The 15,805-nt window shown below is 57.1% G+C and overlaps 1 protein-coding gene across 2 annotated transcripts; it reads right to left on the bottom strand.

Annotated features, from left to right (window-relative positions):
- Positions 1 to 1,074: 1,074 nt before the first annotated feature.
- On the bottom strand, positions 1,075 to 15,577 carry LOC114509551 (trichoplein keratin filament binding). Of its 2 annotated transcripts, none has more exons than XM_036013668.1 (13): positions 15,490 to 15,577; positions 13,900 to 14,093; positions 12,958 to 13,168; positions 12,134 to 12,190; positions 10,302 to 10,370; positions 9,530 to 9,703; positions 8,460 to 8,572; positions 8,227 to 8,293; positions 7,140 to 7,312; positions 6,276 to 6,357; positions 4,719 to 4,904; positions 3,982 to 4,125; positions 1,075 to 3,022 (listed from the first exon to the last, which is right to left on the bottom strand). In XM_036013668.1, exons 2-13 carry the CDS (start codon positions 14,091 to 14,093, stop codon positions 2,990 to 2,992), a joined length of 1,503 nt encoding a protein of 500 aa, XP_035869561.1. In that variant the 5' UTR covers positions 15,490 to 15,577; the 3' UTR covers positions 1,075 to 2,989. The 2 variants fall into 2 exon arrangements, with proteins under 2 accessions (XP_035869561.1, XP_028383706.1); XM_028527905.2 differs by having other exon boundaries at positions 15,398 to 15,545.
- Positions 15,578 to 15,805: the final 228 nt, after the last annotated feature.

Consider the following 15,805-nt stretch of genomic DNA (forward strand, 5'->3'; position numbering starts at 1 on the left):
GCCGGCATTCTCGGCGAGGGCTCCTGGGAGGCCAGGGAAGCATTTGGGCCTAAGTGCAGGGGACACCCTTGAAGATGGAAAATTTCCATTTCAGGTGAATGTTTGCAGAAGGCCTCTGTCTGCAGGACGGAGAGGAAAGTGAGGTGGACATGCGACTTTGGACAGCGGTCGGCGGTGGCCAGAAGTGACGGCGGTGAGAGGGACCGAGAGACAGGCTCGGAGATCTCGGAGGCTGTGGTGGCAGGATGCAGTGCCCCTGGCCTATGGCCCTGTGGTGGGCCGGAGGGTGCTGGGCCATTCGGTACTGTAGGGGGCTGCTGCTGCTGCTTGTTTAATGACAGAGGTTTAAGAGAGATCATCCACTGGCCTTCCTGTGCTGAGTTTAAGGCACCTGAGACACAGTGGAGATGTCAGAGTGGTGGGGGCACAGGAGTCTGGCCTGGAGACACAGGTCCAGGGGCTCCTGATGGGGAGGCGGCACTGGGAGCCAGAGGCCTGGCTCCCGTCACCGGGGGAGGGCCTGTGTGGTGAGGAGAGGCCTGGGCCTCAAGGCCGGCACTCCTTGGGCTGTTAATGGGCAAAGGCCCAAGTCTCTCTGCCGAAGTGCCCAGAGAGCCCCATTCGTGCCCTCCCCCCAGAAGGGGTAAGAAACGTAGGTGTTCATGGTGACCAGGGTGCTGGGCTCGGCTCATGGGTACCAAGTCAGCAGCATGAAGGGCAGTGCTGCCTGGGTTGGGGAATCCTTGCCCGGAATGTTTCTACCTAGAAACAGAGGCTGTGTGAGGCTTTGTGTTTTATAAAACTTCCTACACACCCAGATCATGAAAAAACACTCACCATACCTGTAAGAGAAACAGGCATGCACTGGATGTATTTATTGTACAAGTGGCCCCTCCAGTCCCGTGAGTCACAGCCAGCCCTGTGCCTGCCGGCGCCGTCTGCTCACTCCTGTCCGGTTCCACTGCTGTCACTGTCCCTTTCAGCTCCGGGCCCCGCCCCCCAGGCCGCACCCTGCACCTCCCCAGGGGGAGCAGGTGCTGAATGAGCAGGAAGAGTAAGTTTGTACTCACAGAACAAAATACGAATCATTTTATGTCAGTACAGGCCTCAGTACCATCTTTTCTAAAGGAATTAAACTTTATAGAAGAATCTGTAGAAGAGTATTAATCATGAACTTTGCAGTAAGTAGAAAAAGGTGCTCGAAACAACAAACCAATATGCATACGTACAGCCATGACATAATCAGAGTATATATGAGACAAGCGGAGTGTGGGCCATACCAGAAACGTGGGACAGTGGAAGCTCTAAATTTAGAAACATTTCAGAGAGATAACATGTAACTATATTAGGATGGAGAAGCAGTGTAACAGAGTTCCTGATGCCGATAGGGAAGATTACCGGCTGGCTTCAAAAACAAGAAATTCGAAAAAATCATGCATTTGCAGGAAACACCTGAGTGCCGGTTTACGGGGCATTCTGTCCGCCTCACCCCATGCTGGAGCTCAGACCGTATGATGGTAATTCCCAGTGGGGAAGAGGCTCCGCGGGCAGTGAGGGGAGACAACGCCACTTTTCCAAGAAAAGTGAATGTGACCTAGAGAAAGTGACCAGTCACTGAGAACAGCGAGACCCGTAGATGTGGATTAAGTGAGTGAAAATCTATCACTCTGCACAGCCCGCTTCACCACCATCAGTAAGAGCAACGTTAAGAACCCCCAGAAGTGATGTGGTGAAACCAGAACTGTACTGCACGGTCAGTGAGCCTCCGAAACAGGAACAAAAACGAGCATGCACAATGAACGCGGTGCTGGGGGTGGCGGGGTGGGGGAGTGCACGTCGCATCCAAAGAAATGTGAGACCAGAATGTGGGGAACAGACTGAGCAGGCAGTTTGCAGCCTCATCTGTTTTCACAGCCCTGGATGCAGGACTCTGAAGCGTACTCTGGTTTCGATGACCTGGGACGGTACTTGGCTGTGCCTTAGTGTGACGTGGCATCCTGAACACAACAGAGTGAGAACCGAACCTTCAGAGCGGGAATGGAGCGTGGCTGCCGCCCCGAGGACGTTGTAGCTGTTTATGAAGAGATTAGCTTAGAGCCACGTCACAGCGACATACCAGAGGGAAGAGAAAGTTCTGGCTGACTTGTGGCTCAGTCTGATGTAGTTTCTTCAAGTCCAATGCCCCTTCCTCTGGGCACATAAATCCCCGAAGGCTGTTGGGAGCTGAGACCTTGCTAACACACCAGAGGTGCAAAGTGTCGCACCAAAAGGTCAGCCGTCCAAACGACCCTTTGAGGTCACCTTTGGAGGCTCAGAAACTCGCATGTTGGGGTCACTCCTCCCGCCCCCACCCACAGCACACGGCGCTCCCCAGAGGAGGAGGGGTGTGTCTCGCCACCTGCCTGGAAGCATCCATGGAGCCTGTCGGACTGTCTCAGGTTCAAAGCTCTCTGCGTCAGAAAACCAGATGCGACGCTTTCGGCACCACTGAATTACTAACCCTGAATAAACTTACACGAAGACCTACGTGTCTTGTCGTCAACAGAATAGCTAAATTTAAATGGCAATTTTAAAAGTTAAAAAACATCCCTTATATCGCTAGCTGGAGGCTTTGCTGGAGGTTGTCAGTTAAGGGTGAAACAACGGGAGGTCACAAAGCCCGTCGTGGAACACACTGGGCGCCTGGCATGGACTCCGCAGCTTACGTTAGTGACAATCGCATCACGGGGCTGTCACGGCACCGTCAGCGTGCGCCTGAAGAGCCCCGCTCTTGAGTGATGAGGCAGGAGAGGGCCCCCTGCTGGGTGCTGCGCATCCACGACACCCGGAGGCCTGGCCAGACCCTCGATCCGTGCAACTGAGGACCTGAGTGGCCCGCTGAACCGTCTTACAGTGACCCCACCCTGGAACAGGACGCTGTCCACCTGTCTGACGGCCACATGGCGAAGGCCTCGGCATCCTGTCCCCTGTGCCCACAGTGCCGCGGAGGTCAGTTCCAAGCGATTCTGGGGTGTCCGTGAGGCTGAGAAAAGAGAGGAGGCACGAGACCGATCAGATCAGCAGCCTCTGGGGCGTGGGGCTGTAAGTAGGAGCTGACGGCACAGTGCAGACGGCCGTTTCCATGGGCAGCTGGAACAGCTCTGACCCTACGCCACCAAGGAGTCACATGATGACTTTTTAAAAAGCACCGGCCCTAAGTAACATTTTCACCTGTGCTCCGTGACGACCTAATCCTGAGACACTCACTGGCCCGGGGTCGAGTAGGTTTAAAGTGCTGTCCCCAGCCCATCAAAAGCCCAGCCAGTGAGGACGTTACTGCTCTGCGGCCGGCGCAGCACCGGCCCTGGGGGTTTCATCGGCTTCTGAGCTGCCTGACCACAGCAGAGCCGGCCTCCTGGTCCCACAGTGCTTTAGAGCCCCGGGGTGGCCCCAAAAAGGAGAGGCAGAGGCGACATGCCTGCTGTGCCCTCAGTCAGCTCCCAGCTCCTTCGGCCATCAGTTCCTCACAGCAGGGGGCCACTTAAGTTTCGAGAGGCAGGGGGAGAAGGGGAGAAGGGGAGAGGGTCAGCCCATGGGGAGGGGGTCAGACCACAGGGAGGGGCTCTGACGGCTGGACAGTCAGGGCCTGGCACACCGCCTTCGCCTCTCACCAGCTGGGGCCGCGCTCTCCTTACACTGCTGTTTGTCCCCAGAGTCAACAGGCACCTCGACCCTTAGCAGCCAGGAGGACCTCGACCCCCAGATTGCAGTGACAGGAGCGAACGCAAAATCACCTCAAGGGCTGTTCAAGGCCCCACCACGGCTGGCACAGACCCTGGGTCAAGGTTCCCCACCAGCGGAGCAAAGGGAAACACGAAAGCACCACCACAGGAAGAATCTGAGCCGGCAGGGAAGCAGGGCTGGGCCCAGGCTTTGAACAGTCCTGGGGCAGCAGGGCCTGAGTGGCTTGGCAGCAGGGCCCATGCCCTGCAGGCTCCCTACCTTGGGCCGGAACCCCTGCCTGGCCATCATCTCCACCTCCTGCTGCAGCAGGGCATTGCTGAGCTCTTCTGCCTGCCTCGCCGCCGCCTCCTCCTCCTCCTCCTGCTGGTCCACTTCCCATGCCTGCAGCTGGCGTTCTGCAACCTGGGCACAGAGAGTGAGTCAGCCGGAGACCAGGCCCCGGGCAGAGCCCTGCCTCTGTCGGGAGGGAAAGCCCGAGGGCCTGCCCCGGCTGGAGCGTGAGGGAACGGAACAGTGACGGGAGTGCCGGGAAGTGGGGAGGGCATCTACGGCTCTGGAGAGGTCCCGTGCGTGGTAACGTGTGCCTGGTAAACAGCTCTGGGTGTGGCCACGTGCTTGGGGGGTTCTTTTGTGTCACCCAGTGGGCACCGAATTGAACAAGCAGACAAGTGCGGCCCAGTGAACGACATGCCCTCCAGTGCACACAGGAAAGAGGTGGCGGGCAGTGACAGCAGCCTCGCTCCCACAGGCGGGAAGAGCCGACTGTAGCCTGAACCACACGGGCAGGGGCAGGGTTTCAGCCGGAAATAAAACGGGTGCACGGAGTTCTCCGACGTGGGCTTCGCAGACCAGGCAGCTGGCGCCGGGCAGTGAGGGCAAGTCAGGGGCCCCGAACCCTGTGCCTCGACGGTGCAGGAGCCGAGGCAGGGCCTGCCGCTGCCACCCTCATCCCAATGCAGCGCTCACCCCGCTGCCGCCCACGGACTGGGCCCCACCTGGGCCTCCAGCTCCTGCTTCCTGGCTGACTTCAGTTCTTCGCTCTCCTCTTTCTCACGACGAGCTGACTCTCGTGCCTCCTCAAGGTTTTGAATGAGTTGCTCCCTGTGTCTCAGGGACTCTTCTTGCGCCCGTCGGTTTTGCTCAATCTTCTCTTGTATCTGTTGTTGTCTCCCCGTCAGGACCTGGCCTCGGCACCACGGAAAAGGGGAGGTTTCAGTGTGCCTCCAACAGATAGCTGTTCTCCACACCGCGGCTGCACCTGGCCCAGCCCCAGCCTAATCCTCAGCCTGAGGCCCAAACACGCCGGACACAGGCAAGTCCAGACTCCAGACTCCGTCCAAATCGTGTCACCCATGGGTCCCTCCCACCCCTGTCACACCCCGTCACACCCCCGTCACACAGTGTCCACAGACTGTGTGTTCTGGAGACAGAGCTGAGCACCAGGAGCTCCAAGGAGGTGGGATGGAGCCCCCTGTCCAGGGGCCCAGAACCACAAGAGCCACGTGGCTCTCCCTCTCTGGGAGACTGGGCTCCAGAGCACAGACATAAGCCGCAAGCCACACAGGTGGCCGGGGTGGGCCTGGGTCACCCCTCCAGCCGCCTGGAATGAAGAAGCCTGCTGTGTGTGGAGACCCGGCTCCAGAGCAGGATTGTGGCCTGCCGCCCTCCCAAACCCTGCCCGGAGTTGGGAACAAGAAATGGCCAGAAGACACCCCCAAAGTGAGGTCTCTCGGGGGAGATGTCAAGTGGTGACAACTGGGAGGAACATTTTAAATGGGGAAAATCAAAGGATGCTGGAGAATATCTGGTGTTCACAAAAGCCCAACTGGGACCCGATTTCCCACAGATTCCAAAATGCTGTGAACCAACATGCACAAAATATGATTTCCATTTAAAACCACTTTACCCTAACTTTTAATACATGGATGATGAAGACCTTTTTCCCCCAAAAGATTTCCTTTTAGTTGGTGTGTGTCTCATACACATTACTGAAATATGGCAAATAACACACGTACATTCTTTAGTCCACTCCTGGTGATGTACCCCAAGAAAAAAACCCTAAGTACAGAAAAGCTTCCTACGCCAAGATGTTCACTGACGTATTTCTTGTGATGGCTCAAAATTAGAAAAAAAAAAGAAACAAGCCCACAAAAGGGAAGGGAAAAGCAAACTCTCGTGTGCCCACACGATGACACATTACACAGCCGTCAGAACATTCACAAAGACAACGTGGGAGCACCTGGAGTGCTCGGAGTCTGACAGCACCGCGCACGGAGGGATACACAGGTGAAAGCATTGTCTACAGGAACAGAGACACAGGAGGGAACAGTGACCCCGTCCACATAGGTGACAGGGGTCTGGGTGACTTTTTCTACTGAATTTTTTTTCTAATAAGCTCCCATTACACTTTTATAATGATATGAAAAGTCCATTTAAAATAGCACGAGAGGACTCTGTTCCCAGAACATCTGGCAGGGTCAGTACGAGGTCACACATTCCCAGGTCGCCAGCCCGGGCACCAGCCGGCCCACCCCCGGCCCAGCGGGGATTACCTCGGTCATCAGCCGGTCGCGCGCGCTCCTCTCCCGGTCCCACTCTGCCTCTCTCTTCGCCCACATTTCCTTGGCTTCCTCCCTGGGGGGCACAGAACAGTGACAGCAGGCTCCCCACCCCCGCCAACATCAGGAGGGAACTAGAGGGCCAACAGGGCTCCGCGGCATCAGGCAGACACATCTGTGGGCCGGCCTTCGAAGAGACTCGCCCACGCAGACTTTAAACAGGTGAGGGGCAGGTGCACGGACAGCGCTGCTACAAGTAAGTTCCCGAAGTGCCCTGACACTCGTCTCTACAAAAGGCACCTGGGATGGCCCGCAGCCAGACCATCACACGCTGGCGTGAATGGGACCCTCCGGACTCTGGGGAGCTGTGGGGTTGGGGTGGGGGGCACTGCAAGGGCCTGAGCTCTGTGGCCACACTCCTGGGGCCATGGCTAGCTCGCCCTGTACCTGATGTGAATGAGCGACCCGCCTACCCACCACCTGGCTGACACTGTAAGTGCTCAGTGGTGGTTACCTGTTACTTCAGTCTACTAGGTTAATTTTTGGGGTCCAGACCCATTTATACAGACCTAAGGAGCAGGCAACATCTCCATAACTTACAATAATTTCCTCTCAAACATCCAAGATTTTGGGTGAATAGATCCTTTCTCTAAACCTTAATGATTTTCACTTTAAATAACCTGAAGGAAATTCCCCCACAAGCCAGGCCCTGACGAAGATGTGCTCCTCGTGAATGGTGGGCAGCTTTTGGACGGATGTTTCCGAACCACAGCGCCCTCCCGGATCCCTGCAGGGGTGCCCGGCACCGCAGCAGAGACCCGGCGTGTGCGGCCCGGACAGCTGCCGCCCCTCGCCTACCTCAGCAGCATCTGCAGCTCTGCCTCCCGCTCCTTCTCCAGCTGCAGCTGCTCCTCGAGGACCTGCTTCATCCACGCCACGTCGGCCAGCGCCTGCTCCCGCTGGGCCAAGTGTGCGCGCTGGTTCTCCTCCTCCTTCTCCATGAGCGCCTGCAGGATGCGCTTGTCCGCCTCCTGGAGGAAGGGGGAGGAGCACCGTGGGCAGCCACAGCCTCCACGCCTGCCCGCCCCAGCCCTTCTCCGGACCCCGCACTGCTGCCAGTGCTCTCCAAGGAGAGGCGGGGAGATGTTGGGATGGGTTAAAACGACACCGACACCACAGAGGACGGGAGCTGTTCTCTGCCTCAGGGAGACCCCTCTGCCACCGCATGCACGTCCCTGCCCCCAGACGCACCCAGTGGTAGAGCCTGTCAGACGCCATCCGACAGCAGTTGCACTTCGAAGAACACAGACCACAGGGGCACAAGCGCAGAGGCAGACACCCAAATGCTCCCTGCAGCCGCGCCGCAGGAGGGAAAACCCGAAGCCACCCACATGCATGGGTAGGGAAGTGGCTGTTCTGCACACCTCTGCCGTGGGACACTGTAGAAGGAGGGGACGCTGGAGGCCTTGAGACGGGGAGGCCGTCCTCGGGAAAAGCCGCATGGCACTGCCGCCCGAGGACGCCTGATGCCAGCAGGTGGGGTGGGAGGAACCGGGTTTGCTGGCTCGCGCCCTCGTCCCTCTCAGGGAGGGAGCCCGTCTGAGTGCCTGACGGGAATACTGAGCAGCTAGTGACACAGAACAAGCTCAGTCTAAGCAGCCTGGCCACAAAGCGTGAGATGTACTGTTAGGTAGGTGTGTGCAGGAGTGCACCTTCAGGTGCACTTTTTAAAAAACCAGCACTTCCCTGGATGTGCACGTGTATCCAGAAAGGTACCTGCTAGAATGGACACCCCGGGGCAGGGCAGAGATTGCAGGGGCTGGTCCGGGGCATCTCACTTTGCGTTTACTTCTTACCAGGGCACAACTAATTCGTTCCTGAGCAATGGAAAACGTGCTTTTCGAAAGAGGATGAGAGGAACGCCAGGCTCTCTCTCCAGACTCACCAACTCCTCTTGGATCTGCTGTGCCCGTCTGTTGAGCTGCACGTTATACTGATGTCTCAAAAAGCGTCTAAAAACAGGCAAAGTATAGGCTGCTGTCAGTGTCTTACAAGGCTTAAATGGAGGCTAGGCAGCTACTTATCACGGGCTGTGCCCTCTGGTTTCAGGGGCGCCAATGCATGTGAGAAAGCGAGGGGCCCGGGGACAGCAGGGCGGGGACGCGCTGCCCAACACACCCCAGCTCCGCCTTCCGCCGGAGGGCTGCCATCCGCTTCCTCTCTTCCTCCAGCCTCTCCAGCTCCCAGCGCTGCTTCAACAGATTCTCCTGTTCCTTCTTCAGTTTGGTGGCCTGTGGTTACAAGGACAGTAACCCCCACTGAGATCGTGAGAATCGGAGCTTCCTTTGTTTCTCAGCTCCACTGTCAGCAGACCTCTGCAACAAGGGGGCCAGGCTGGCCTGGCCCCTGGTGACTACAACCCCCACCGCCCATCGCTGGGCCCTTGAGACCCTGGCCCCAGCCTCACTCCCTCACTCCAACTCAGAAGAGCCACTTCTTGCAAGAGCCTTTTCCTGCCCTGCTGACAAGGATGCACCCCATGCTGTGCTTCCCTGTACTGTCAGGGATGCACCCCACGCTCTGTGCTTCCCTGTACTGAGTTACAGTCAGGCAGGGACCCTGTACTGTCCCTGCCTGACTGTGACTCACCACCTGCCACCTCCACCTGACCTGCTTTTGCCGTGAGGGCCAGGTCCGTGGGCCTTGCTCACGGCTGTATCTCTAGTGCCCAGCCCAGCGCTTAGCACCCAGCCCAGCGCTTAGTGCCCATAGTAAGTGGTGGGCACTAAGACCAAGTTCGTGAATCGTTCAGGTCTGGGGGAGGGGGTGCTCTCCTCACGGAACTGGAAGAACTGTGGGTATTCTCAAGTAGCCTCCTGGACCGAAGACCCTCACAGTTTGTGCCGTGAGACCCATATCTCACTGGCCAGAGACCTGTGCTCGGACATCTAAGTCAAGTCTACTCAGCTCGTGGGAAACCCCCAGGGCTAAGAAGGCCCTGAGACAGCAGGCCTCAAAACACACCCAAGAGAACAGGTATTATCTCCATGTCTCGAACATTCTAGAACCTGGGCAGATGACATGAGCCAGAAGTATGGCAAAACCACCGATGACAATCGTGTCTGAAGGGAGAACCCACCCCTGCTGTGTTTCTCAGAGTCACCTCCCCAGTACGGTCTCCTTAGAACCGCAAGCAGCCGAGAGGAGGCCACGCGGTGTGGGCATGCGTGGCCGTGGCGCGCCCTCACCTCCATCTCCTTCACCTTCAGCTCCTCCATCTGCTGGAGCAGCGCCTCGGCCTGGAGCTTCTCCTCCAGCTGCCTCCGCTCCTCCTCTGCTCTCATGCGCTCCAGCGCCTCCCTGCGGGCCGTCTCGTACTCGTTCTCCTGCCGCGTGTTCTCCTCCTTCTCCGAGGCTTCTTGCTACACGGGGCCAAACGAACCCGGGAGATGAGCACACGGGACGCGCGGCCGGGGAAGACCAGCTCCCGTGGCACACAGCTGGCTGCAGGCCCAGGTCCTCTTTCCGATGTGCCCGCCCCCCGAGTGGGCTGCCTCTCAGCTGTGTGGCCCTGCGCTTGGTGCTCCCTGTGGGAGCTGTGGGACCGACTCCCGCTCCCCTGACACGGAGCTGGGGAAGCACACAGCATACAGCCTGGCACCAAGGAAGGGCGCCCCAAAAAACCTTCTAAAAGGAACCCAGGAGCAAAGCAACAGGTTCGTGGAGGTATGTAAGCCGAGGCTGGAAGCTTACGATGCACGTTTTATCAAGACAGACCGCCAGCAACCAACACACCCTTTGAGATGCACACTCCCCTACCACGAGCCGGCCTGTCACCGAGTAGTGATCACACAGGGATCACTAGTGTGTGCAAGGGCAACCACCGTTCAGTGTGAGCGCGTGTGTGGGAGTCTGTTCCGAGACCCCAGTCACGAGCACTGGAAACAAGAACCGAAGTCAGAGACGTGGAGACAGGCCCCCACTACAGCACAGGGAGCCGCTGCCGGCGATACACCGCACCTGCTTTTTCTCCTCTCTCTGCAGCTCCCAAGTGTCCGTCACGTGCCTCTTGTGCAGGTCCGATTCAATCTGCGGGTGAGAGGGGGTGGGGAGTTAATTTCCGCTCTGGTCCATCTAGCAGATGTTCACGCACTGAGCCGTGACCGTGGCTTCCTCGTGTGCGGACCCAGAGCGGCCCCGGTGTCCAGTAAGGGAGCACACGATGACCCCAACACCAGTCAGCCAGAAAACCGAAGGACCAGGGTTCTAAACCAGTCTCAAGGGTTGGAACAAATGAACAGAAACTGTCCCCCCAGTTCCCTGGAGTTCAGCAGGAACTGTCCCCCCAGTTCCCTGGAGTTCAGCAGGAACTGTCCCCCCAGTTCCCTGGAGTTCAGCAGGAACTGTCCCCCCAGTTCCCTGGAGTTCAGCAGGAACTGTCCCCCCAGTCCCTGGAGTTCAGCAGGAACGGTCAGCAGACGCTTAAATGGGAACAGCATCTCAGAGGCCACCCGGCTGGTCCACAGCAGGCCAGGCCTCAGCGAGCAGCAGCTGGTGAGGGGCAGGCGCAGCCCCTGCCGGCCCCCAGAACCTCTGCAAAGCAGCGGCTGTGAAAACGTGCAGCGTGCTCTAGCGGATGCAACAAGTTGGGGCTTTAGAGAATCTTTTGGATGAGAAAAGTGAACTACAGTACTCTGTCCAAAAGCTTTTATTTGGAAAATTGTAAAAAGCTGAATTTTCTTCCTCAACTTGCAAATATGGACCTTTGCAACCAACTTAATGTTCTAGATAAGCTTTTCTGAGTAAATGCCTTTGGAGGGCCCACTCAGCTGACAACCACGGGGCCAGGGAGAAGCATCTCCCCATAGTTCGTGCTGACTGCCCGTACTCAGAAGCACTGACATGCTCCGTGACTTGGTGACTGGCAGTTTCTACATGTAATTACAGATACGGAGATTAGCACCACCGCACGTGTGCACAAACTGTTGGTTGAGATTGGTGAGGGGATTATCACCCTCTAGCCCAACCTCCCTTCTCCAGACCCCAGATGTGTCCTCTCTCTCCTACCACCCCCAGTTTGAGCCTTCACCATCGCTCACCTCGCTGCTGGAGCAGCCCCCAACTGGCACCGCCTCTTCCCACCCACCTCGACACTGCTGCTAGAGTGGCTGTTCCCCAAAACGCAGCTGGGATCCCATTGCACCCCTGCTTAAAGTCATCCAGGCGCTGCCCGAGCTTCCAGGGAAAGCATGCAAGGCTGCCCGAGGTCTGGCCCTATCTCCCTCACCAGCCTCTGCTCTTGGGGCTCTCCCTCCCTGACTTCCCAGCCCCCCGCCACTTGTAGCTCCCTGGACGCGTCCTGCTCTCGTGACTCAGGCCACATTCTCGCAGTTGCCGCTGTCCAGAATGTCCTCTCCTCACCGCTACACCATCGAGTGAACACCCACGTCCTTCTAACCTCCTCCACCCCAGCGACTCCTCTGGGATGCCTGCCTGCCCTCCAGCCGAGCGGGGGGCACTGCACCGAGGCCCACCTTCCCAGCCCTGCCCAGCACCCTGCACCCCACACTGTAACGAGCTGCCCACTGCTTCCCCCATCGGACTGGGAGCTCCCTATGCATGGGCCCCCTAGGGGGGGCCTCTGTAGCCCCCCATGTGGACATCACAGCGGACATTCAGCAGACAGTGGCTGAACAGCGAAATGAACCAGATCTCTTGTGCGGTGCTCTTTTTGGGTATCTCGAGTGTTCCCGCCCATCTCAACCCAGCACAAGGTGTGAGTTTAAAACAAGCCATGAAACGTGATTTCATCCACTTAGGTGAGTCAGCGGAGGGGTCTCCTTGGTTTTCACCTCTCGCAGTTTGGGGTCGTTCTGTTTCCAGTGTTCGTACAAAAGCTGTTCGGCAATCTGTCAGAAAACACGAAGAGGGAAGCCTGACGTCACTTTTCCAACCCATTCGTGCCTCAGAGAACCCACAACGGACGTCGGCTCAGACTGAGAGCTCCTCACCACGCCTGCCCCGCAAACCCCCCAGCCTTGCACCCGTGGCTCCGGGAACCAGACCCGAGAGGAACCAGGTGGCACTGACAAATGACTCTGTGACGAAAGGGTGCCAAAATCGATGCTACAGACGGGTAACAGATGTTACAGATCTGTTCTACAATGCATAGCGGGCTTAAACACCCAGACTGGGCTCCCTGCTCCACACAACTGCTTTGGAAGATAAAACACACCAGCCCCAGGGCTTGTGGGACCACAGAACTGGAAGAGAGAAAAAGGACCTGGATGTAATGGTTTAAAGGACCAAGGAGAACAAAGAAAACGCATCCAAAACACACAAATGAAGAACAACTTGGGCCCTGGATGAGTAGATCAGTTGGTTAAGAGTGTCATCCCGAGACACGCCAAGGTTGTGGGTTCAATCCCTGGTCAGGGCACGTAGAAGAATCAACCAATGAATGTGTTAGCAAGTGGAACAACAAATCAATGCTTCTCTCCCCCTTCACCTCTCTTTAAAACTCAGTAAATGTGAAAAATCTACAAAAATGGAGTGAGCACTTTCCCCGCCTGGCTCTGGACTTAGCTGCCAGCTCATCAGACCAGTGCGCCCAGGGGTGGCCCACGTGTGCACCACCGACCGGCCTGGGCGGCCCCTACGGGCGACACGAACATACCAGTCTCCGCTGCTCTTCCCGGGCTGACTTGAGATTCCTGTGCTGCTCCCGAATTTTTTTTTCCCGCAAGTTCATGCTCAGCCTCAGCTCCTCCAGTTCCCTGGCCAGCAGGTCCTGCTCCTCCAGCAGAAGCTGCTGGAGTCTCTCCCGTCTGGCCTCCAATTGCTTCCTCTTCTCCTCCTTCATCTTCTCCCGCTGGTAGGCGTGCATGCTGGGCGAGAGGGAGCCCCACACAAATTGGTCACATTACAGCCACTCTGCCACGTGGGTAGAGAGGCTGTGGCATGGACAGCCTGACGGTGTGGGAGAGGGGTCCTCCAGCCAGAGTTAACAGAGCAGGTCACTGGACACTATGCATAACAGACTCTTATTTTTGCTGTAAGAAAACCTTTAATATGCTTATTTGTGATATAACAGTACTAGTATTATTTGAGCAGTGACCATGTACCACGTAAAACCATGGACGGTCCATCATGTAAACCCTACAAAGCAGGTTCTGTTCCAGCCCGATTTCACTGATGAGGACACTGAGGCTCATTCAAGTGGCAAGCGACACGGTTGGGATTTCCATCTAGATCTGTCTGACTCTAAGCCTCTGCTTTTAACTTCCGTGTTTTTACATGTATTTTTATAAAAGTGTGTATGTGTATTTATATACAAACACAAATGGGGGGATATACAGTCAGGCTGGGGGTGTGGGGTTACCAGGAAACTTCCAGATTCTACATACGTTTCTTATCATTTTATTCCGTGCCAATGCATTACTTCACTGATGATCTTTTTTCCCCGTTTCCAGTTGGAAAGACACCACCTGGCAGGCAATCACACCGACCAGCAACACCCTCCAGAAAACTCGCTCTCAAGCCACATTTTCCCAGGTCCTTACAGCTGACCAGGGAGCGGCCACCCGCCCCCATCCCATCGTGGTCACCCCACAGCTACCTCCGCTGGTAGGACCTCGTGGAGCTCCATTCTGCCTGTTTGGAGCTGCAGACGGTCGACATCCGAAAGTAGCGGCTGTTCTCATCCCACTGCCGCTGCAGCCGGGCCTCCTGCTCCCGGTGTCGCTGTCGCGCCGCCTGCTGATCCAGGAGCCTCCGGCTGCACCAGTAGGAGGGCAGTGTGGGGAGTGCCATCTAGGAGCAGCAGTGGTAGGAAGATGAGCTTGTGGCCACCCTGGAATCCCCTCACACTTGGCCTCCCCCTGCAGCCGAACACTGGAGTTTCACAGGGGAGCCTTGCCCCACTCCAGACCAACTACATCTGACAGCCTTAGTGTAGGCCCCAGGCATCAGCGTGCTTTAAATGATTTGTCCTTGGGGCTGCAAATCGTAGATTTAAACAAGCATGCACTGCACCCCACTATGGTGGAGACATCACTGAGGGCACTGGACAGGGGCAGGGAACCGGTCCTAGCAATACTGGGCCAGGCACACTGTGACTTTCATGCTCTCATATAATTTAAGGATCACGTCTATCTCAGCTTTTGATATGTATGACCTTTCGCATTACCATCACCCCATTATTTGTCAGGGGAGGAAACTTAAGTTCACAGAGGTAAAGTGACTTGCCCAAGATCACAAAGCAAGGTTGAGGAAATAAAAGAGCTGGGACCCCAGTTCCTGTCCGTCTGAGACCAAGACCCAGGCTCTAGACTGCTGGAACCAACATGCCCTGGCTTTGTCAGCCCCCAGGAGGGGCCTGGCCCAGGCGTCACACCTGGGAAGTGTTCTGGGTTAACACGGAGGACAGATCCCTCATGGTCCTGATGGAGACACCGCGACCACAAAGAGGGTCACGGAGCTGTCTGGGGACCCAAATGGAGACTTGAAAGCAGGGAGCAGTTTCACTGGGGTACCTTTTCCCCTGACCCAAAGCTGTCCCCATGTGCAGGTCTAAAAGCGCTTGGCTATTCAGTGCCTAAGGAATGTCTGTTGAATAAGCAAAAGGCCTGGGTCGCTGGCAAGCCTCAAATTCAGAGTCCTCCAGACCTGGGGGGATAATCTGCACCCACCAGCCAAGTCTAGCCCGCGGCTGCCTGTTTATAAGCTCCGTTTTGAGACTTGGCAGGTTTGACCTTCTCTCTTCCTTGCCCTGTGTGCTGCCGGTGGATAAATCTTCCCGCCAGGCGTCAAGACACTTAGGCTTCCGGTTCTGGATCGGCCACCAACAAGCTGGGCGGCTCCCTGAACCAGTCGCATCCCTCCCTGGACCTCAACATACACATAATGACAAAAGGGTCACAAAAGGACGTGTCGGCCCCAGAGCGCAGCGGGAGCAGCACGGGCGCGGGATGCGGGCCGCACTGGTGCCCTGCGCTCGCGTCCCGGACGTCCACGGGGTGCCCACCACGATGCCCGTCGGCGCGAGGCCACTGCGGCGGCATCCGCGGGCCCCGACCCCCAGGCCTGGTCCCGGCTGAACCCACGCTCCGACTCACGTTACTCTGTGCCCCGGAGTTTCCAAAGAGTCCCCCGGCCCGAGCTTCCGCTGGACCCAACTAAACCCGCTAATCCCAAAGGCGGCGGTTACCCAGCTTGTTGCCCCGGCGACAGACCCCGCGACGGGGCGCCGCGAGGGCCAAGTGGCCAGCAGCGCGATCCGAACCGCGCAGAGTGAAGAGGCTGTGTTTTTTCTTCTGGCGCCGCCTCGTGGTGGGCGGGAGGTGAGCCGCAAACGTCGCTAGTCCTGGAAACATGAAAGGATGAAGAGAAGGAATCCATTGGGTAGACAAAATTCAGGATGGTGATTACTGTCGAGGATAAGGTGAAGAGGGGGGAAATCAACGGGATCAGTAGGAGAGAAGAATATAAGGCAGTGGTTCTCAAACCTGACTGCACCCGAAAAT

Source organism: Phyllostomus discolor, chromosome 13 (genome assembly GCF_004126475.2).
Source record: "Phyllostomus discolor isolate MPI-MPIP mPhyDis1 chromosome 13, mPhyDis1.pri.v3, whole genome shotgun sequence".
Classification (NCBI taxonomy): Eukaryota; Metazoa; Chordata; class Mammalia; order Chiroptera; family Phyllostomidae; genus Phyllostomus; species Phyllostomus discolor.

What these genes read in the sequence shown, in the direction of transcription:
- LOC114509551 (XM_036013668.1), bottom strand. Translation starts at nt 14,093, where the DNA reads ATGGCACTCCCCACACTGCCCTCCTACTGGTGCAGCCGGAGGCTCCTG. An exon ending in ACGAGGTCCTACCAGCGGAG is followed by an intron (nt 13,169 to 13,899) that starts GTAGCTGTGGGG and finishes CCTCTCGCCCAG; the next exon opens with CATGCACGCCTACCAGCGGG. An exon ending in GAGCTGCAGATGCTGCTGAG is followed by an intron (nt 6,358 to 7,139) that starts GTAGGCGAGGGG and finishes TGTGCCCCCCAG; the next exon opens with GGAGGAAGCCAAGGAAATGT.